Source organism: Saccostrea echinata, unplaced genomic scaffold (genome assembly GCF_033153115.1).
Source record: "Saccostrea echinata isolate AGI-Se365-2 ecotype Australia unplaced genomic scaffold, CSIRO_AGI_Sech_v1 ptg000030l, whole genome shotgun sequence".
Lineage (NCBI taxonomy): Eukaryota > Metazoa > Mollusca > Bivalvia > Ostreida > Ostreidae > Saccostrea > Saccostrea echinata.
Window position 1 is genome coordinate 5,568,279 of NW_026889779.1, and position 24,109 is coordinate 5,592,387.

General features: G+C 32.7%; 2 protein-coding genes across 2 annotated transcripts; one reads left to right on the forward strand and one right to left on the reverse strand.

Annotated features, from left to right (window-relative positions):
* The first annotated feature begins 817 nt into the window (after positions 1 to 817).
* On the forward strand, positions 818 to 3,970 carry LOC133196250 (uncharacterized). Its single transcript, XM_061332163.1, has 7 exons — positions 818 to 893; positions 1,307 to 1,464; positions 1,549 to 2,758; positions 2,862 to 2,999; positions 3,114 to 3,212; positions 3,316 to 3,407; positions 3,590 to 3,970. Exons 1-7 carry the CDS (start codon positions 818 to 820, stop codon positions 3,968 to 3,970), a joined length of 2,154 nt encoding a protein of 717 aa, XP_061188147.1.
* A 14,123-nt stretch (positions 3,971 to 18,093) lies between these two features.
* On the reverse strand, positions 18,094 to 19,478 carry LOC133196251 (uncharacterized). The gene has a single exon (XM_061332164.1). It carries the CDS (start codon positions 19,469 to 19,471, stop codon positions 18,161 to 18,163), a length of 1,311 nt encoding a protein of 436 aa, XP_061188148.1. The 5' UTR covers positions 19,472 to 19,478; the 3' UTR covers positions 18,094 to 18,160.
* Positions 19,479 to 24,109: the final 4,631 nt, after the last annotated feature.

Consider the following 24,109-nt stretch of genomic DNA (forward strand, 5'->3'; position numbering starts at 1 on the left):
CTGCTCAATGGCCGTAAGTGCCGAGTATAGGACAAAATTTGCAGCTCTCCACCGTCAAGTGGTCGCGTCTCCATATGAGTGAAAAATTCTCGAGAGGGACGTTAAACAACATACAAACAAACAATAAACTATTTATAGATCCTGTGTAGAAACAACCCCTCCTTTTACGATATGACGGGATCTGCTCTAAAATACCATGTACAATGGCGACTTTCCTTAGGAATAATAATATACTAGTTGCTTGGAAGAAAAAATCAAATATTTTCTCAAATTTATGTGTGTCAAAAAGATGAAAGGTTATCTAAATAATTTTAAGAATGTTTGGAAACTGAATTTGACACACGCGACGTCATTACGATTCAGTGAGTAACGTCAACGTTGTTTTGAAGCGCCTTACTAAAATGTTCAAAAAATACTAATACAGTGAGACATTTTTAAAGTTATGTATATTCGCATTCAGAAAGAGTCAAACTATCAAAATTGATCAAAAAGTCAATTTGCGAAATTTTGACCTTAAGGGCCCTTTTCTCATGACGGCAGTCATATATATATATATATATATATATATATATATATATATATATATATATATATATATATATATATATATATATATATATATATGCTTTATAGTGCTTTGCATCACGTTCTCCTTAATGTGGTTAAAACAATTATCACGCTTTCATCTCCCACAAAGTTGGCGTATAAATTTACTCGATTCAAAGCAAGAAGTGAATTTAAGCAAAATATTGGAAAGAATATCATTATAAAAAAGCATTAACTATTCACTAAGGACTACCTGAAGGTTGCGCGAAAGATGGCAGACATGTATAAATCTTGTTCCAGCATTGGATCTTTAGCTATCTCCCATACAAGTTTTACTGGAGGAAAAGGTAGAATATTGAGAAAATCTAGATAATAAATATATATCTTTTTATCTATATTTATTTGTTAGAGAGAATTTATCGAACGTCATCACTTTATATTCTAATGAAACATTTTTCCAGTATTATACTTTTGTTATCTTCAATATGAAAATGAAATTCACATATACATGTATCTCTTAAACTATTTGATTTTTTTTTAATCTTAAGCTTAAAAGAAAATGCTTAACAGTTTCTTCTACATGTACTTGAAAGGTGATAAGAACTATCTTGTTTACGAAAATACATAACCAAATTAAACTGCTTTAGAGGTCAAATTAATTCCCTATGGAATACATTATGTATCAAGTACTAGTATTCGACTCAAGACAATCAGTTGAAAATATAAATACTAATTTTACTGACCCCATTGTTGTTTTTAGAGGCGGGTGTTTGTCAGACCTCAATGGTATCAGACAAAGGAAGGAAGATCCAGCTGCTAAAGATGTTATGTCTTACACTGGTTCCCACCCTCGGATTGTGGGTTTTCTGTGCGTTCCAGTTAACAACAGAAGTCAATATCAGACGAAATTATGAAAAGGTAGGTATTACACCCCAAATTCTTCCGCATTAATAGTGTTTCATCATAAAGTCATTAAAACAAGCATTGTACATATTTTTGTAGTCAATAGAATCGCTGACGTTTAGTATCAACGTTGGCAAACTCATTCACCATCTTCAGAATGAGAGAGACTTAAGTATACTTTACTTAAGTGCTATAGGGCCAGAGACAAAGTCTTTCCTGCTGCAAGAATACACAATAACAGACGAGTTCATAGAAAGCTTACAAATGTGGCCCGGTAATCTTGATCGCTATAACAGACCGGCGTTTCGATCGAAAAATAAACTCATTGCTCACCTAGGACGACACCGACAGAACCTTGATGGCTCAACAATCGACCAGGAACACGTATTTTACTCCTCTATCATTGATATAATTGTCCACTGGGGATACGAAACAATAAGCGAGTCAAAATTTGCCGTCATTTGGAAATCATTTGTGGCCTTTCAAAAAATAACTGTGGCCAAAGAAAATCTTGGAGTGGAGCGAGCTTTTGGTACCATGTTTTTTGCAAGTGGGGGATTCGAAAATCATAAGCAGTATGAAACTTACAACATCAACAGTTTTGGTTTCCAGGAGAACTATGTCTCCGCCAGAATGTATTCCCCTCATGTAGGTCACCTAGATTTACATGGAATCGAAAGTTTTGGTATTAATGTATCAGTAACCATTAGGAATTTCCGGAAATATGTCAAGGAGTTTGGCGAGGAAGAACAAGATCCAGCAAAAGCAGACATTCAGAAAGCTCGCTGGCACTATGATAACGTCACAAAATATCTAGACACTCTACTTAGTCTTCAAACTACACTGGGGTACATATGCATGTCAAAATTATCTACCCTAGCCGAGAGAGCTAAAACCGGTGTATTCATCAACATTTTTCTGTTAGTATTCGTCCTTCTGTCCTGTTCGTTCCTCATTTTCTGTGTCGAAAACCAGACTAGTAACATTCAGAAATTTGCAGGAATCCTGGTCGATAGAACCAAAGAACTTAATGTTGAAAAGAAGAAAACGGACTCTCTCCTTTATCAGATGATTCCTAAATCTGTGGCAAAAAAGCTGAAGAGAAATGATGATATTAATGCGGAATATTTTAAATCGGTGACTGTATTTTTCTCCGATATCGAGGGCTTCTCCTACATCACTCGTTCTCTTTCGCCATTACGTCTGGTGGAACTTCTGAATGTGCTCTATGGCGCCATCGATAACCTTGTGGACCAGAAAAATCTGTATAAAGTGGAAACAATCAACGACTCCTACATGATTGTATCAGGTATTTTGAACAGTTTAAAGAATATGAACCTTAAACCTAGCGATTATCGTCATTTGTGTATCATTTTTTATCTCATCTATATATCCTTTGAAATCAATTGTAGGTTTACCAAAGAGAAATAAAGATCATCATGCATCGGAAATAGCAGATTTTGCAATTGCCTTACAAAAGATGATGATGATGAAAACATTTTACGAGTTTGGTCGACGCCATATACAACTTAAAATAGGCATTAACTCGGGTATTTATTTTCTTTATTTTCAATGTTTTTATAACGGTTAATTGCATAAAATAAATTAACTTTTTTCTCTATAGATATAAAATTCATAACATTACATGCTACGTATCTTAACAGGTTCATGCATGGCAGGTATAGTTGGATCTAAGCTCCCCCGTTACTGCCTCTTCGGAGACACCATCAATGTGGCCTCCAGGATGAAATCTACTGGTTTGCGTAAGTTGATGTCTAACTCTCTGGAAATCTTGAGCATCTTATAATACGGATGTATTCATGATGATCATCAAAAATAATTATGTATATTTGTTTTGATTCACAGGAAATCAAATTCACATCAGTCATTCCACATACACCTTACTGGCTAAAACTGGAAAGTACACAATACTTAAACGTGGAATTGTCAATATCAAGGTGGGTTTCATTTTCTTCAATGATCTTTTTATAACAGCAGTATGTTCATTTCAATTTCTTCATGTAGGGTATACATTGAATCGAACGTATGCTGATTGAGTTTTTTTTTAATCTCTGTAAATGATTTTTTTTTTTACATAAAAAAGGTTTGAAACTCTTTTAATGACAATTCCTTTTAATAGGGTAAAGGAGAAATGCCTACATACTGGTTGACGGATATTGTTCGATCTAATTCTGGAAGTATAGACGTAGACCCGAATGGTTCACCGGTCTCCAACGCAAGCTTTGAACTTATCTGTGAAATGCTTCAGAATCGCTGTGCATTAAGTCGGGCATTGGGAATGAACCCAGTCCTCCCGTGTAAGACTATGTCCCTGACAGATATAGGAAAATATGTGAACACAGAAAACACCAATATGGCGTCAGTTTCAACCTCTCGCAGCGACGAAACCTCGCCCTTCAACGCCTTTCAAACCGTTATGGGGAGGAAAAAGACAGAAATCTGCATTGATGAATTTGAGCCGGAGAAGGATTCGACGGACACTCGGTCGTCTGTGCCTTAAAAGCAATAACGAAGAAAAATAGCCATTGATATAACTAAACAAGAATTAGTCCTATCATTATTATGTTGAAAAGTTATTTAAAACCATTTCTTTAAGATGCTTGAAGAAAATAAATACACCAGAAAGGTTTTACACAGTTTATTTTCTGAAATATTACAAGAAAAAGTGTCATATATGATCTTCATATGAAGTGAGTATCAAAAGAGAATCATATGTATATTTATCCATATGAAATCACAATTATGTGGCGAAAATATGATTCTCATCTGCAGAAAGTCATAATTATGTTATTCATATGAATTGATGCTCGTATTATTAACCTATGATTTACACTTCATATGAAGTTCACATAATTCCCTCGTAAGAATCATAAAGAAGAAATCAATGTGTATCATTCATGCATTTTATTTAATAGGATTTCTACTCTGACACAGCAATGTATATAAATAATGTACATGTAGTAATACTTATTTCGAGGGGTCAAATTTTAGCGATTAAAGGAATCATTAATTTTGATCTAATTGATTCCTGAGGTTAAAAAAAGATTGTATGTCACCATTACACTGAAGTTTGAAATTCTAAAGTTGAGGAGGACACAATTTGTAGGTCTCTTCGTTACTTGAAAACAACGAAAATTAATTTTAGACAGAGGTATATATGACGTGTTCTCTGCATTCTGTTTAAAATTTTTATACTGAATATTACAAATACCTTTTTAAGTCTTCTTGCGTATATAAATACACTATGAGCTTACTTTAAAAAAAAACATGTCAAGAAAATGTGTATTTTGATACTTTAAATCGATTAATCGGTCGGGACGTCTTACGGTATTCTGAATATGAATTTGAATAAGAAGGAAAAGTAAACAAGATCTTTGCCATTATAATATTAAGGACACATATTTGTCTCATATGAGAAATATATGAGAAACATATGAATTTCCTTACATATGATTATGAAAATACTACCACAACACTAATATTTTACATGTAAGCAGTTCCCTTCATACAAATATATGATTCATATGCGCTTCCAATGATTCTCATATGAACTAAATCATAGGATCCACATATGAAAATAAGTGGATCATCTGTGGCAAACATGTCTGATATAAATATTACATGTTGTCTATGTAAAAGTGATGTCTTTTTTAAATTATTTTTTTTATTAAAAAAAAAAAGAAACTAGTTTTAAAAAATTAAAGATATTCTTGCATGAACACAAAACATGTCAAATGATAGGATATTTTCGGTTTCGAAATCGGATTCAAATATTTGACACTTCAAATAATGAAAAAATCTCACTTAAAATTGTTTGAAAGAGAAAACTTGCAAAAATCATTGTTTAATACTCCCCCTAGGGTACCCAGAATCATTAGTTAGATTGTTAATAAATTACTAGTTACTTTTTAAATAAATAGAATAACACCAACAAATATTTTTAGAAGGAATTCGGACTACTCGCTTGATTCGCTGATTAAATTAAATAAACAGAAACAAAAGACCAACGCGTTGAGTGCGTCATTTATGGTTACATGTAACGGAGATTTATAATGATATGCAATTGCGTTCTCGGATTGGTTTTCAACAGAAACAAAGACGTAGTGTCTCGATTTAAAGAATCTTCACTTAACACTTCAGATGAAAAAAACAAATTCAGTGTAATTTATATAAACTAGACAAAATTGCTAACGCACCACTTATTATTTTTATTTGTGAATTGATCATTTTCCTGATTGGTACTAGTATATGAAATATGCCATCTTTTCCAAAACAGTTGGATTGACAAATGTCTTGGTGTCATGTCAAGACCCTTAAAGGACCTTCTTGTCCGAAAACCAATTTCCCGACGTGCACCGCGCACTGTTTTTGCCAAGATATGAAGTTGGTGATTACCGATGGTGGTCCGTGACGTTGCGAATGGAGCAGACTCCCACTTAAAAATCAAATGATATACCCTGATTGACTACCATATCGCTTAGTAGTCACCCAGTGCCTTGGTGTCCCTACCAAATCCACCCAACTTCCGGTTGCCCCAATTTTGTGGAACAATCTTGAAATTATTGTGTGGTGCTCACTTAATGCCGTCAATATCTATTGTAAACATTTTTATGATCGTTAATTCATATTCAACAGTTTTTCACCAGTGAAATTCATAATCATTTAATTCTTTTAATTTTTCACAAATTTCTTCAATGGAACCCCCTGCAGACACCATACTGGCTGCCTTAGCACGCTCTTCTAGAGTCAAACGCCGCATACGGTGTAACTTTTTATCTGAGTTTTTAATTAGTACAAACATAAAGAACACAACCACAAAGAAAAAATTAGAAAATTATTCCACCAAAAAAGTATGGATATGATTATTTTTTTTTCTATGAAGTGGTTACGCTTCAGTAAACATTGTTGTTATTTATCAGTTAAAGCATTTAAATGTCTCATTTTTTATCAAAGTAACATAATTATATATCAAAAACATCATAAACAAGTTTTGAAAAGAAAAATGTTAATTTATTTAGGTGGTGCGTTAGCAATTTTGTCTAGTGTATATATAATTATTAATTTTTTAATCAATATTACGTACAATAATGCGATTTCAGTTGAATGAATTATGAAATTATTATACAATTCTCTTGGATCAAAATTCAACATAGTGACAGGTGTGTCTTTTTTCTCTGTTGGACACACAAGTCCTGTGAGAGTGTAGGAGTAGCACTCAAAAGGTAGCTGTCTACAACCCAAATGAAAATAACGAAAATATAAGTTTACGTCTTTATTTAGTGGCGTCTCTGCATGGAATTGACAATAAGTAAAATAAAATGAACAATAATTAATAAAATTTACTTTAACACTACTCAATATTTACTCTTTAAAACACTTTTGTAAAACTTCAACAGTATTCAAACAATGACTGAGGCAATTCGAACTATACATACTTCATTGCTGTTCTTTAGTTACTTACAAAAATGGGAAACAACATGCCGAAATGTATTTTGACAATTACTAAAAATAATTAAATCAAACTTCTTAAAATAGGGAGTTCCACAAAATAGAAAAGTGGCGCTAAATTCAAAACCTGATATGAAATATTAAATAAATTTCAAGAGATTTTAACTTAAGATAAAGTGTTTACACGGCAGGAAAAATATAAAATGTAAACAGGCGCATATAAAAATCACATTAGGGTTAAACCTTCACTTAGCAAAAATTACAACTCATAATGCAGATTTTTATTGATAAATAAAAATATGTCAAAAAGACAATAGGTATGGCACGCCAAATTCACAAAAATTAGATAAACATAGTTTAACAGTTGATAAACTAGGTTTATCGATTGTAAACTATAGTTTACGAACTGTAAACTATAGTTAACGAATTTGCATTCGTTAACCATAGTTAAGAGTTGTTAATCAAAGTTTTACAGATCGTGAAACTATATTTATCAGATAAAATAATTATGTTTTATATTCGTTAACTATAGATTTCGGTCGTAAACTATAGTTAACTGTCATTTATACTCACAAACTATATTTAACAGACGTAAACTATACTTATCGATCGTAAACTATAGTTTTGAGAGCTAAACTATGTTTCACATTTGCCAATCATAGTTTATCGTCATAAACTATAATTCACACTCGTAAACTATAGTTAAGAGTTATTAAATATAGTTTATAAATCTAAATGAAACCGGGGTGGAAATGAAACAACAAAAATCTATTCCTGGTTAAGTGGGTTTTATTGTAGTGTTGGTGTGATTTACCATGGCATTCATTCATTCAATGACCCTGCAATGCGTTTAAAAGTTATAAATACAAGAACAATAACTCTGCATGCAGATTTTTAACAAGCAAAGAAGTCATGAAATCGAATAAAACCAAAATTTACCAAAATAACTATAATCCTTTCATACAACAATATTTCCCATAAACTAATTATAAATAAGTTTATAATATTCTTAGTTTCTGATGAACACAAACTAAATAAATTCACAATAACCGGTCACTCATGCAAAACTTTCAAGTTACATGAATTGAACAAATAAGAAAAATTGAGTTTAAATACTTGAAAAATAATTTTACAAGACATCAATATCGAAATGTAACGGGTAATTTATTTTTCTACCAACAATCAATTAACCTTACCTCCCATGAGGTGCAAAGGTCTGGTATGAAAATAACCTGCCTAGATTTCAGAGTAATACATGGTGTTCTAAATGTAAAAGAAATGATATGTTGTTCAAAGTAAGGAATTATTTATAAAAATGAATACTTTAGGAATTTGTATACTTCAAAACTTTATAACTTCAATGCACTCATTTTCTCCTTTCTAATTTCATTATATATTATTTAGGAATAAAATAAACTCTATATTTAATACTATTGTATTTACATAAATTATTTACAGCTTTCATACAAATCTCACAGAAGACATTCACTCCCTCATACTGCCTAACATTCAAACATTCACTCAAAGTAGGTAAAGTAGGGAAAATATAGAAATAGTGAAAACCTGAATTAAACACTAACCTGATTGTAGAAAATCACTTGATCCAAAAAAATATTTTCAATTTAAGAACATTAAAATCAGCTCAAAGAAACTTCAAAGCTCTAAGAACACCCTCACACCCATCTGTACGCTTGGGCATGAAAACCAGTAATACTGAACAATAAAAATTCCCTCCTAAAAATCATGTGACCAGTCCAGAATGGCCACTTACTGAAAAGATCTATAAATAGTAATACAGCTACAGGTAAATCCTAAAGAAGGATAACTAGTACTTTACCTGTCAGACTTAATAAATAATAGAATAACAAAACACATACCTTTATAGTTTGAATGAAATCAAATAAATCTTTATTAACACATTTCAATTTAAAACTGAAAATAATTAATATTTTAAGTCAAACAAAATTCCTGAAAATAATATTTTAAAACATATAAAATTTCTCTCTATTACACCTGTTAACTGTTAACGATAGTTTTCAATTCAAGATTTCGCGCTACCAATCGCGAGAAGCAATAGTGAGGTGTAGGTTTTATCAGTACGGAGAATATTAAGGACACGTGTTGGGCATTATCTAAAGCAAAGACCGAGTTATATATAATCAATATTACTTTCTCTATTTAAACAGGATTAATTGTATTTGTTTTAAAATGTCGTGTATATATACATTTCCTATGGGAAATTTTTAAAAATATGATAAAATTTTAATTTCTTAAAAGACAGAATATTACGAGATTTTTGCTCAAGCAGAGGATGGTGAAGCGCGTTTTACAATGTACCAAACATTTTCCCGCCACATCTCATCACCAAAACAAAATCAAAGGTGGTTGAGCATACGTACTATATTCTTACTCGTATTTAATTTGGCGGTGAGGAAGCAGCATTTCCGGTCGAACACCGTAACATAAGCCAATGAAAGTACTCAGAAGTACAGAGAGCCGGGCTCATATACAGAAAAGTTAACAAATCCGTTTTACATGAAACATACACTGTAATGAATAACAAGAAGACACTGGAAGAATATGTAACACAAAAATATATTTATGGCATATACTATAAATAAGAAAAAATGTTTAAAAAATTAAATAAACTGCAGTTTGAATTTAACAGCGTAAACAATTTATCACATGTATCGTTTCGGGGTCTAACATCACTTACAGAAGTAAATAAACATTGATGCAGCAAGGTCAAACGTTTATACACAGACGGGTCCTCAGCGGGGAGTTTTGCATAAAGGTGCGCATCGAATCACGTGCTCCCCGCATTAGTGTTAGCCTGATAACACAAGGTTCTTTATTTATAGAATGTGACGTTGACAGAGACTTGATGATAACCTTTCGCATATTTTGAACAAGTACTTAATTGAAGAAGAGGGGAGAAAGTATATTACCATTAATGTTTTTGGGTTTAGAGAATTTTGTAGTTAACTTAAATTTATTTTAGTGTTTGTATTGCTTCAAAGGTGGTTGAGCATACGTACTATATTCTTACTCGTATTTGATTTGGCGGTGAGGAAGCAGCATTTCCGGTTGAACACCGTAACAAAAGCCGGCTATTGCTCTTCGAGCAATGAGCCCGGCTAATCAAAGTACTCAGAAGTACAGAGAGCCGGGCTCATATACAGAAAAGTTAACAAATCCGTTTTACATGAAACATACATTGTAATAACAGATGAATAACAACAAAACACTGGAATAATACGTAACACAAAAATATATTTATGGCATATAGTATAAATAAGAAAAATGTTTAAAAAATTAAATGAAATGCAGTTTGAATTTAACAGCGTAAACAATTTATCACATGTATCGTTTCGGGGTCTAACATCACTTACAGAAGTAAATAAACAGTGATTGAGCAAGGTCAAACGTTTATACACAGACGGGTCCTCAGCGGGGAGTTTTGCATAAAGGTGTGCATCGGGTCACGTGCTCCCCGCATTAGTGTTAGCCTGATAACACAAGGATAGAATTTGAAGTTGACAGAGACTTGATGATAACCTTTCGCATATTTTGAACAAATACTTAATTGAAGAAGAGGGGAGAAAGTATATTACCATTAATGTTTTTGGGTTTAGAGAATTTTGTAGTTAACTTAAATTTGTTTATTTTAGTGTTTGTATTGCTTCAAAGATGGTTGAGCATACGTACTATATTATTACTCGTATTTGATTTGGCGATGAGAAAGCAGCATTTCCGGTTGAACACCGTAACAAAAGCGGCTATTGCTCTTCGAGCAATGAGTCTGGCTAAAAACTGAAAAAGAGGAAATGCAGTGGCGGATCTAGATGGGGTTGTGGGGGTTTCAACGTCCTCCTTTGAATCTGAGAGAGAGAGAGAAAGAAGTCCCAAATATTTGTTGTGTGTTTACTAATGTAAATGTTCCGTAAAAGGCCACTTTTATTTATGTATGAAGAAAATTCGGTTGATGATAAATAAATTCCGCGCCTGTAATGTTACATGCACTGTGTTATGTCTATTTTTACAGAATAATATAAGATATACATGTATTTTATTAATAACAGATCATGCATTTCAGTTTGTTGCCTCATAAAAGGAACAATTGCCCGGTTTGCGGCCGATTTTTGACGCTTGCGTCAATATGTGTCTTGTTCATTATTGTTTGATCAGCACAGAAGGTTGGAAAGACTGCAAGGATAGATATCAGCGATTTCTTCCTTTGCTGAAGACAAATTTGGTTACAGACCGTTAACATGCATTTCTCACTTTTTTTCTTTTTTAAATTAAAAAAAAATAAAAATTTTGATCAATAATATTCCTGTCATTTTTCTTTTTATTTCCAACCAGATTTGCTTTAAAATAATAGAACATTTACTTTTAATGCCAACAAGAAATATACATGCATATCTATCTAACAACAATTGTCGTTACATAGTAAAATCTTATAATGCTGTAACTAGGATTAGCCGATCTATACTTTACAAAAAAACTATTGTTAACTATAGTTTTGATCGTAAACTATGGTTTAGAGTCGTGAAATCTAGTTTCACAGAAAATTGTGCATCTACGATACAAAATAAGAGATTCTATTCCTAAACTGTGTTTCTCAAATGTAAAACTATGTTTTGTGTGTCTGTAAAGTATACTTTACAAACCGTTAACTATAATTTACATTTGTTAAGTATAGTTTAGAGTTGTAAATCATAGTTTACAAATCGTGAAACTATATTTATCAGATAAATTATATTTTGCAGTAGCAAATGATTGTTTTCCGTGTTAATTATAGTTTACGCTTGTGAAACATAGATTATCGTGTAAACTATAGTTCACAGATGTGAAATATAGATTTTCATCGTTAACTGTAGTTTACGGTCCGTAAACTATAGTTTACAGTCGATAAACCTAGTTTATCAACTGTAAAACTATGATAAGCTCATTTTTATGAAGTTGGCGTGCCATAAATAGGAAATTTTCATAATTTCGTTGAATGTTTAACATGATATTTCGATTTTCTTCACAACATGTTCTTAAAGCTGAACATGATTCGTAGAAGGAATTCGTCGGCCGTATTCGATTATTCACTCGCTATATCGCTATATCACTCCCTAAATAAGCCGCTCATTTAGTCACTGTTCAGTGTAATCAGTTGTCACCGGTGTTGGCGGACGCATGCTACATAGCACTCGGTAGCGACAAAAAATAACTGTGTGCTTCTTCTACGGCAGGAGAGTAAGATACCAAAGAAACTTGCAACAGGTGCACAGGTCAGTGCAGTATACAAACAAACACAAAATTATACATGTAACTTCAATATAATGAGTAAACAAAGGCAATGCAAGATAACCAGCACGGACACGTGTCGACATTTCACACCGATACCCGTGACAATAAAGCAATCAGGTGTAACGAATGCAAAGGTTATATCCCGGTGCTAATGTCGTAGATAGTATAATCGAATATGGCGTTTGCCTATTTCCGAGTCGTGTTCAGCTTTAAAGGACTCAATCTGACCTATGTTTGCATCTTTCTTTTATCTGTAAATCAATTAACTCATAACACTTACATGTACTACTACACATTTATTGACTGGGTTCGAGGGCAACATGCAATTTGTCGGACCCATGCAAGAACCAAACTGTTTTCCTGAGGCCGTTAGGCCGATGGAAAACAGTTTGGTTCGAGGGTCGACAAAACACATTTTGCCCGAGAACACAGTCAATAAATGTTTTTCTATACCTTTTATTTTATTATTACTATTTTTTGACATGCATGTATCTTGTGCTGGCTTTCCTAATGTAAATTTCCTTTACCAGCACTGAGGTTAAACTCGGTCAATTCCGTCACTGTGGAACATCAACGAATGCAAATGAGATTTAGCTGATCCCGCCCATTATGTGACGTAAGCGGTCCAATATCTCATCGACAGGTCCAATATCGGCGGTCAAACATCGATTTTTTTATGACCGCTCAGTAAAACATTGGAAATGTTATACTTTTTTTAGTATAGATTTATATAGGAACAATTTTAAGGTATAACAGTTATGTTTGTCAATTTCAAATTTCACAGAAACAAGAGACCTGAGCAATTTGGCTAGGAAAAAGCAGAAATCAGTCATTATTGAAATTTAAATATAAAAGTGGTCTGGGAAAGATTATGACTAATCATGGCTTATGTAGATTTTTCAAGATTTTTTTTTTCCTTTACGTTTATCTGCTAAAATACTTTGTGAATGTGTCATAGAAAAATATTTTATTTCAAAAAAGCCAAAGAACCCTTTGGGTACAGAACACGGGGAACGGGCAGGGGTTCCCGTCTCCAAGCACCTGTGCCGTTACTTAATTTATTTCTCCGTATACTCTAACTGTCATCTCGAAATATTACTAAACGTGTGCTCTTAACATATTATTAAACTATTTCCAGTCGCCCGCGTGGCGCAGTGGTTAGAGCGTCTGCTCTAGAGTCGCGGCGTAAGGAGTTGATCCTTACGTCGCGGGTTCGAATCCCACTGTGGGACGTGGAGACCGGTCCTTCGGATGAGACCGTATAAACTGAGGTCCCGTGTCGCAGTAGGTGCTGGCACGAAAAAGATCCTCACTGCTCAATGGCCGTAAGTGCCGAGTATAGGACAAAATTTGCAGCTCTCCACCGGCAAGTGGTGGCGTCTCCATATTAGTGAAAAATTCTCGAGAGGGACATTAAACAACATACAAACAAACAAACAAACACTATTTCCACAGCATAACATTTCCTATAATTGTTGTTTAAATCCCTCCTTAGCCTGAAATTGAGACCGTTTATGCCTATTTATACTGCCATTTTGGGTGACAAGACAATTCGGTCCAACTACCCTCGTGCAGATATCAACATGTAGTTGATGGAGGTCTAAGATTTTTTTTTTTTTTTTGAAATCGAGCTATTGTCCAGTTGTGATTAGAATTTAGAGAAATAAATCCGGTCTAGTAACCGAGCGCAACTTCTTGTGCACAATAAATACCCACTTTTTTCTCTAGGTGGCACTGTAGTTGCTCTCCGGTCTGTCAATATTTTTTCGGAAAGCTACAGTTCTAATGCTAGCTCTGTTAAGCAAATAGTTAAGATATATAGAGGCATCTTCCTATATCCAAGAGTAGTTTAGCCCTTGATCTTATGACCTCAATATCAAATCTTGTAGGGTAGATTCAAACTTAATCAAAACATGGTCACCAGGAAAGTACCGGAAATATTTTTTTCAATACCTTGGTCTATTGAATATCAGAGCAACTTTCAGTTTTAATTTGGAAGTCCTCATGTAGAGTAAATTCAGGTTACAACGCAAGTCATAACTACTGAATTCAGGCATCCCTACTAATGTTATTTTGATTTAAATTCAAGACACGCTGTGTAGGTTGACCCATTCTAAGGTTATATGGTAGAACCGGTTTTATAAATAAAATTGGCAGTAAACAGGAAATTGCTATAATCTGTTTCTTATGGTGGCATATTTCTGCCCCATGTGTACAAGTTATTTTTCTGTCAAATATGTTGACATGCAAGATAAATATGTTGACATGCAAGATAAATATGTTGACATGCAAGATAAATATGTTGACATGCAAGATAGTTATGTCAACATGCAACATAACTATGTTGACATGCAAGAAAATTGCAATCAAATAAAAATTATAAAAAATCTTCAAAAATCTCAAATATCGCCCACATGTGACTTCCAATATGCTAGATGCTACGTATTTATGTCGACATGCATTTTATTTATGTTGACATGCGAAATAAATATGTTGGCATATAAGTTATTTATGTCAACATGCAACTTAGGTATGTTAACATGCTACTTATTTATGTCAATGCCAAGAAAAGGTACGCATTCTAGTTTTAGAGCGAACTCAATAAAAGCGGAATTAGCGTTAATCGGTGATTTTTCCCCAGGGAGATGTGTGCGAGGCTATGGTGGCATATTTCTGCCCCTTGTGTGCAAGTTATTTTTCTATCAAATATGTCGACATGCAAGATAAATATGTTGACATGCAAGATAGTTATGTCAACATGCAACATAAATATGTTGACATGCAAGAAAATTGCTTTCAAATAAGAATTATAAAAGATCTAAAAAAAATCTCAAATATAGCCCACATGTGACATCCAACATTCAAGATGCTACTTATTTATGTCAACATGCAAGTTATTTATGTTAACATGCGAGATAAATATGTTGGCATGCAAGTTATTTATATCAACATGCTACTTATTTATGTCAACATGCAACTTATTTATGTCAACATGCAACTTAGTTATGTAGACATGCAACTTGGTTATGTCAACATGCAACTTAGTTATGTTTGCATGCGAGATAAATATGTTGACATGCAACTTATTTAAGTCAACATGCAATTTAGTTATGATAACATGTTACTTATTTATGTTGACATGCGAGATAAATATGTTGACATGCAACTTATTTATGTCAACATGAAACTGAGTTATGTTAACATGCTATGCGGGTTAAGCAGGGCTCATGATCATTGTTAATAGTTAAAGTGACTGCAACCTAGCAGTCTACAGTGACTCATATAGCTTAAACAATTAAGCTACATTTTTTATGATTTTCAATTACTTTATTATGTTGCTTTAGTTTGGTGCCGATACACTGTTTTTGTACCATTTACACATGCATTATCAAAATACTTGCGTGTATCTGAACTCTGAAGTTTTAATATGCATGGTCGTTATTTTCTGAATTTGTTATACCCTTTTCACTTCACATGCTTACATTGTGCTCCCGAGAGGACTTATTTTTAGACTTGTGTGCATTATCTTAATCACCATGGTTTATATATCATTTTCAATGTGCATTTTGTTTGATTGTTTACCTCAAAATAAATTAGTACCCGGTAGTTGATTTTTTTTATCAAGACACTTGAAGATCATTTTCAATAGCATCCAAATTTGCCACATTTCTCTAAAACATTGCCTTTTTCAGTTTTATTAAATTGAATATTATTTATAAATTCATTTTTCCCCCATATATGATATCTTAATTAAAACCTGGTGAGTTCAATGTAAAGAGGGTATTAAAAAACAACTTGCTTTATCAAAGAAAAATAACAGGCTGTTTTAATGTACCAAATGACTCATTTGCGTTACATTTGCTAATTTCAAATTGAAAACAAATATTTGGAACTTTATTAAGACTCTTAACGCAAGTTTTTTTGATATTTTATTTAAGTGATCTGGTATGATTTATTGTCATCGATTTTAATTTTCCCCCCATATTGGCACGTTTTTTTTTTATTTGGTTGCAATAGTTCAATTAGAAAATTGTAAAAAAAAAAAATAATAATAATAATAATAATAAAAACAAAAACAAAAACAAAAAAACAAAACAAAAACAAAAACAAAAACAAAAAACAAAACAAAACAAAACAAAACAAAACAAAAAAAAAAAAAAAATCAAACACAAAAGTTTAAGTTTTTTTTTCTTCTGTATTTCATTTCAGTTAGTCTTGTGATTTATCAAAGTTCAGCAACATTTATTTATTTTTTTAAGAAATCTTAACAACCCTTGTTTGATTTTTTAAAAAATCAGTTATGCTTATATATCTGTATATATCTGTATATATATATATATATATATATATATATATATATATATATATATATATATATATATATATATATATATATATATATATATATCACATATATGTATATATATAATTTTGAAAAAGTAAATATCCAAAAAATCACAAATCCATGTAAGTGCCCGAAGACCCAGGAATGGCGACAAAGTTTTCAGTGAATATGATCGATTTGTGATTTCATTTGGGATATATATTCTTTTTTAAATATGATCGATTTTCAAAATGATAAGATTTTGAATTAAATGATTAAATTTAAATGCAAAAGAAATTATGTGATACACAACTATGAACATTTGTGCGTACGTGCGTGCAGATTCGTTACTACCCAAGACATGTGCAATGAGGCACGGTTCTGGGTTTTTTTTTTCCTGTCGGTAAAATTGAAGTTAATTTTAATGATCAAAAATTTATTCAAGCAGATATTGCAGTTTAAATTATTTTCTATAAAATGAGGTGGACAACAAAGTATAAATTGCATTTCCTTTGATAAAATGTCCTGGCAATTCAGAAACGTGACCGTAGACTATAAAACGTTTTAAGGGCCCCTCTCTGCGGCGACCTATAGAAATTAGTGTGCCCATCCGTCCATCTGTCCGTCCGAGATCTCTTTTAAAGGGTGTGCATTGACCTTGAACTATAAACTATGTTTCAAGGTCTAAGGTTAAGGTCATAGCTGAATTTTATATGAAAAATCTTTGTCCGGAGCACATCTTTTCTCCCCTTGGTCCAGTCTGGTTCATACTTCCACAGAGTGTCTGTGGTCAAAGGGTGTGCAGTGACTTTGAATAATATTTTTCACTTGCTTAATCTTGTTCAGAACCAAAAATAAATGGCTTTAGGTAAGGGGTAATGAGACTGAAATAAAAGTTTTATGCCAACTGGACAATTTCTACGTTATAGGTCAAGGTCAAAGCAAAATTCTCTGAAATGCTTTTCATCCTATTGTCCATTATTTGAGTGGGGCCCTATGTGATGGTAGGCATCTCAATGATTCATTAATTCAGTGAAGTTCTACATGAAACAGTTAAAGAATAAAAAGTATGAAGTGCACTTAACTAATTTAATATTTTAAACAATAAAAATGGTAATATAAAATGTGACCAAAATCGTAACAATTTCAAGTAGGTATGTTCTGAATGAGGGAGAATAGATCTAGAGCTTTTATTATTTACAGGTGCATTATTTACGACAGCTTCATTAAAAAGGAAAATTCTTTTTAATTTTTTACTTTGAATTAAAGTTTGACCTAGTTATCTAAAAAAAATGCTGACCAAATGTATTCTTTATTCCATAGGAAAATACGCTTTTGTACTCTTACTTCAACACTCAACAGTACTCATTACAATTTTTTGAATTTATTATGATTTTTGACCTTGACGGTTGAAGCAGATTTAAGAAAGAATAATTACTAATATTATGTACTATTAATATATATACTTTACTAGAAAGACACATTTGCAATTATATACACAAAACCTCGCAAAGATACAATTTCTCATTCCTTTATCAAACAATATTCGGAACATAAAGAAAAATGTACCTCCTTAAAACAGCAAGAGTCAAGTAAATGTATGTAGATAAATGTAATTTATAAGCGATCTACATAGTCTGTTATTCGGATAAAGAGTTCTGTTGCTTCTTCTACTGTGTTTGGTGGGTAATTCAAACCGTTTTCCATTCTTATTTGAGTACCAATAACTTCAAATTCCATTGAAACACCATTTGTAGGAGGGTAGGCACAATATTCTTGTTCTATGCCATTCAGATTATCAGGTACAGGCATTGTGAAATCTTTTGTTTGGTAAATTTCGGTCTGAAAATACATAACATCTGGTTTTCCAGACGGACAATCTGCATTGCGGTTTCTTCTAATTGTGTGTTCATTCCAATGCTGTATAACTCTGTTCAATTCCCTGGTGATAATTGGTAAGAAGCAATACCTAGCACACTCCAGGTGGACTATGTCGGAGGTGTCAAAAACACCTAAATTATCCATATCCTTAAAGTAATTTATCCAAAAATTGCCACACATTTCTCGTAAACACCGCCAAAATCGCTCTATACTTGTATTTCTATATGACGATCCATACCTAAAACTTGAAAGCCCTTGCAAGGGATCCTGGTGATTCCATCGCAAAGCGTATTGCAAATTTCGAACCATGGAGTTCTCAGTACCCCTGTCTGCGTATACGACTACAGGAACCCCGTTTATTTCTTTGATATAATCTATATAAAATCTGGATACATACTCAGGGTTTTTGTTAGAATTGCAAGCTCTGAGCCAGAGAATACGTCTTGAAAAGCCATCTACACAGCCATGAATGGAAATTCCGAATGGTTTTAACTTGTCCCAGCCATCTAGATGAACACAAAAATTAGGCCCTTCGTTAATGTACCTTCTACGCTGAAGACGACATTGTCTACGCCTTATTACACCTTCTGCGTCCAAAACAGTTAATGCAAGGCGCACCAATTCACAAGACACATTGAGGTAATGGTCGATTAGCAGACGTCTCCTCATTCCTCTATAGCCTATGTCACCGCCCGAGCCTGAAAGTTCATGTAGAATAGCCGTTACAATGTCCTCCAAACGTGGCTGGTTGTTTCGTCTCGTCAGATTCATTTCCCTTAAAACTCGATGAATTTGTCTTGCACTAAGAGCAATGTTATGTCTGGTCGCAAGAAATCCAATGATTTCCTGAATAGTATGACCAGCGTGGTAATAAACAGCAATCATTTCATTCCTACTGAGAGGTAGTCCGTCCACAACCAAACGTTGAGCCAGAGCAGGTTTATAGATATTTTCACCCATAGTATTTTTGTCGCTGAAAAAAATGGGAAAAAAATACTTTATACACAATGAATTTTTGTTTTGCTTTCTACATGTGTAAATGTACATCAAACTAAATCATTCAATCTATAAATACACCACGCTTGTAAGAGTTTATCATATAAAAAATTTGCAATTCAATTAAACTTTTGTAAGATAGCACTGCAGATTTAGAGGGGGCTGGGGGCCCGGGCTCCCCCTTTTGTGTCCGAAATATACATAAGATTTAATAAATCAATTTTTTTGGTGTGGTCGTGGGCCCCTACCCCGACCACAAACTGGTCGGGGCCCCCTTTTCAAGATTCCTGGATCCGCCACTGAAGATAGTGAAGTACTAAAAGTACTATGTTTGATCAAATAATAGCTACATGAAGTACACATATCATTTAAGAATTGGGCACTCTGACCAAAAGAGATATTGACACCAAGAGTTATTATCAGTAAGGATTATACAAAAGACATCTTCATTACATCCAATATCAGTTTTATATCAGATCTAAAACAAAGTTTTACCTTATCAGTTGTGTAGAGACCAGATGAACGTTCAGAGGTTAAGCTTCTCATTAACTGCAACCACAGATTTTGATTAAACTATACCCTCTTTCAAACAAACAGCATGCCATCATAAATAAGTTGCATGTCGACATAAATATGCTGCATGTTTACATAAATAAGTTGCATGTCAACATATTCATCTTGCATGTCAACATAAATAAGTTGCATGTCAACATATTTATCTCGCATGTCAACATAACTAAGTTGCATGTCAACATAAATAAGTTGCATGTCAACATAAATAAGTTGCATGTCGACATAAATAAGTTGCATGTCGACATAAATAAGTTGCATGTCAACATATTTATCTCGCATGTCAACATAACTAAGTTGCATGTCAGCATAAATAAGTCGCATGTCGACATAAATATGTTGCATGTCGACATAAATATGTTGCATGTCAACATATTTATCTCGCATTTCAACATAACCAAGTTGCATGTCGACATAAATAAGTTGCATGTCGACATAAATATGTTGCATGTCAACATATTTATCTTGCATGTTAACATAAATAACTTGCATGTTAACATAAATAAGTAGCATCTAGCATGTTGAATGTCACATGTGGGCGATATTTGAGATTTTTGAAGATTTTTTATAATTTTTATTTGATTGCAATTTTCTTGCATGTCAACATATTTATGTTGCATGCTGACATAACTATCTTGCATGTCAACATATTAATCTTGTATGTCGACATATTTGATAGAAAAATAACTTGCACACAAGGGGCAGAAATATGCCACCATACGAGGCAATTAATGTCAGCAGTTTTGAGGGAAGGATCTTTAGTTTTACTGGTTTGAAATTAAAACCAGAATACTTATTATTTAGAAGCCTTTGCACCTTTACCTTTTTTCCTGTTTTTTTTAAAGGGGGGGGGGGGGTTCGATTTTCCATGCAAATCATATGCGGTTAAAAAAGTAAAAAAAAGAAAAAGAAGAAAAAGTAAGTGAAATAAATTGTAGTGAACTAATTAATTGTTCAGTAAAAATTAGACGCCTTTCAAATTTTTCAGTGTTTATATATCAAAATATTTTTTTTCCTAGTATAAATTAAGATCGGGCACGATGAACTTGGTTGTTGTGGAAGTCTCGCGCCTTATTAAGGTATCATACCGGTAATTGACCAATGAAAATGAACTTAGTCAATTGTAGTTCCATACCTATAAAATTATTATTTTTTCCTTTTGAATTTTTTTTACTTCCTTCCAGTCTATTTTTACAATTTTGGTACCTGTGTCTAGTGCATTTTACATATTTTGTAAATAAATAAAGGTTTTTGACAGGAACTATTTTTTTCAGGGCATAGGAGGCTACTTCCTGGGGTAGAAGTTTATTTTTCTTTTACTAAGAAAACGGAAAACTTAGGATCCACCCCCTCAAATCTGCTGCCGTTAATTGTCTCGCCAGCGTTAGGGGAATATGGGTGATTTGCATCAATTACACTTTTATTGACTCCATCGCTGTGGAAAAATGGACGAGATTTCTTGGCATGAACATGCAACTTAGTTATGTCAACATGCAATTTGTTTATGTCAACATGCAACTTAGCTATGTTAGTTATACAACTTCGTTATGTTGACATGCGAGATAAATATGTTGACATGCAACTTAGTTATGTTGAGTAGCGGATATGTATATAATTTTAAAAAAGTAAATATCCAAAAATGAAATCACAAATCGATGTAAATGTCTGAAGACCCAGTTTACAGTGAATATGATCGATTTGCGATTTTATTTTGGATATATATATATACTCTTTTAAATATGATATTTTCAAAATGATAAGATTTTGAATTAAATGAATACATTTAAATGCAAACGAAATTATATGATACATAATTTGAACATTTGTGCGAGCGTGCAGATTCTTACTACTCAAGACATGAGGCACGGTTCTGGTTTTCTTTTTTTTTTTCTCTTTTTTTTTCTTTTTTTGGTCGGTGAAACTGAAGTTGATTTTAATGATCCAAAATTTATTCAAGCAAAAGTTGCAGTTTAAATAATTTTCTATAATATGAGGTGGACAACAAAGTACATGTATAAGCTGAATTTCCTTAGATAAAATGTCCTGGCGATTCAGAAACGTGACCGTAGATTATAAAACGTTTTTAGGGCCCCTCTCTGCTGGCGACCTATAGTAATTAGTGTGTCCGTCCGTCCATCTGTTAGTCCGAGGTCTCTTTTAAAGAATGTGCAGTGACTTTGAACTATGTTTCAAGGTCTAAGATTAAGATAATAGCAGAACTGTATCTGAAAAATGCATGTAAACATAAATAAGTTGCATGTCGACATAAATATGTTGCATGTCAACATATTTATCTTGCATGTCAACATAACCAAGTTGCATGTCGACATAAATAAATTGCATGTCGACATACTTATCTAGCATGTTAACATAAATAAAATGCATGTTGACATAAATAAGTAGCATCTAGCATGTTGGATGTCACAGGTGGGCGATATTTGAGATTTTTGAAGATTTTTTATAATTTTTATTTGATTGCAATTTTCTTGCATATCAACATAGTTATGTTGCATGTCGACTTATTTGATAGAAAAATAACTTGCACACAAGGGGCAGAAATATGCCACCATAGTTTCTTTTAAAAACGTGCTATAAACATGTGTTTCCAGAATTTTCCAAAAGATTTTTAAGATTTTGAACAGAAATGAGTGGGATTTAAAAAATCACAATCTACTTAATTAATCTTCGCTTTTTTTGATAATTTACGGCGAAAATTGGAGCTTTATGGGTAATGTCGCGTGTAAAGGACTTAGTGTGAGCTTATCTCACTAAACAAGTACTGCTAAGCAGTTTGAAAAGCGTCTTTGATTGTTCTACAAAGTCATCGGCGCTTTGTTTGAGTCTCGAAATATTCACTCATCAGTCAAACAGGAAAGTTGATATTTTTTACTGTTTTGCCTTATAATAAAAATTGACCAAGTATATTTTAATTAGACAGTACATCAAGCATTACAATGCAATGTATTGTAGGACAGCTATATTTTTATTTAAAAGCAAAATTAATTAGCTTGCAATTAAACTTCACTCGACACTCCAATTTTCCTCGGGATGTTTCGCATACATTGTATATCCATATCAGTCTTTCAATAAAAAAAATCAGCAAAAATAACTGTTCTTTGGTGAGAACTTAGCTCTAAGTACTGTTATCAGAATATATATGTATTCTGTATATCCTTCCTAGTGCTTATCTGCATCACTCTCAAAATTTACACTCATCAGTCAAACACGAGATTTCTCTCTTTTTCAATCTTTCATATACCCAAACTAGGCGTTGCATAAAATAATAAACAGCAATGAAAAAATTTGTCAAAAGATCCTTCGACATTATTACTGCATTGTTAATTTAGATTCTTATGAAAGAGAACAATCATATGAGAAAATGTGAATGAAAATATTCCATCCAGTCTGTTTTTTCAAAACTTCTTTTAAAATAAAATTTTAATAGAAAATATGTTAATTTACACCTTATTTTTAATACCATAATGTAAAACAAAAATGGACTTCATTTTATTGATTGACACTGCATTGTAGTACAGTGCAATAAAATGCAGTTAAATTCTTATTATGGTAAACACTATAAATTCTCTTGCAAACAAAAAAATCCACTCATCAGTCAAAAAGGAGTGTTCGTTTCTTTTGGATCTTTTGTGCATACCCAAACTAATCATTCGATAAAAAAAGAAACCGCAACACGTAACTTTGCGAAAGTCCTTCGACTTAATTACTGATTGTTAATTTTGATTCAAATCAAAGAAAAAAAATATTAAAGAATATGAGAATAAAAGAAATGCTCTCTAGCCTGTTTTTGAAACCTTTTTGTCAAAGCATAAAATGAAAAAATTGTGTGTATTCAATCAGTTATTAAATTCAATTAAGAAAAACAAATTGACTATGTTAATTTTGATTGGACAATTTGGCAGGCATCACAATGTATCGCATTGTATTGCAGCAGAGTGCAGCATGGTGCAATTCTTCTTGTTTTTATACAAGCACAATAATTTTACTTGGTCAATGTATTAGACATATTCCCACCGACAGCTTTTATATACAATTTGTCCTTGTGATTGAATGTTTCTTTGGAAATTTGCATAATGCAAGTTTTGTTTCAAAGTTCGATAA

What these genes read in the sequence shown, in the direction of transcription:
- LOC133196250 (XM_061332163.1), top strand. Translation starts at nt 818, where the DNA reads ATGGCAGACATGTATAAATCTTGTTCCAGCATTGGATCTTTAGCTATC. An exon ending in TCAGACGAAATTATGAAAAG is followed by an intron (nt 1,465 to 1,548) that starts GTAGGTATTACA and finishes ATATTTTTGTAG; the next exon opens with TCAATAGAATCGCTGACGTT. An exon ending in GTGGAATTGTCAATATCAAG is followed by an intron (nt 3,408 to 3,589) that starts GTGGGTTTCATT and finishes TCCTTTTAATAG; the next exon opens with GGTAAAGGAGAAATGCCTAC.
- LOC133196251 (XM_061332164.1), bottom strand. Translation starts at nt 19,471, where the DNA reads ATGTACATTTACACATGTAGAAAGCAAAACAAAAATTCATTGTGTATA.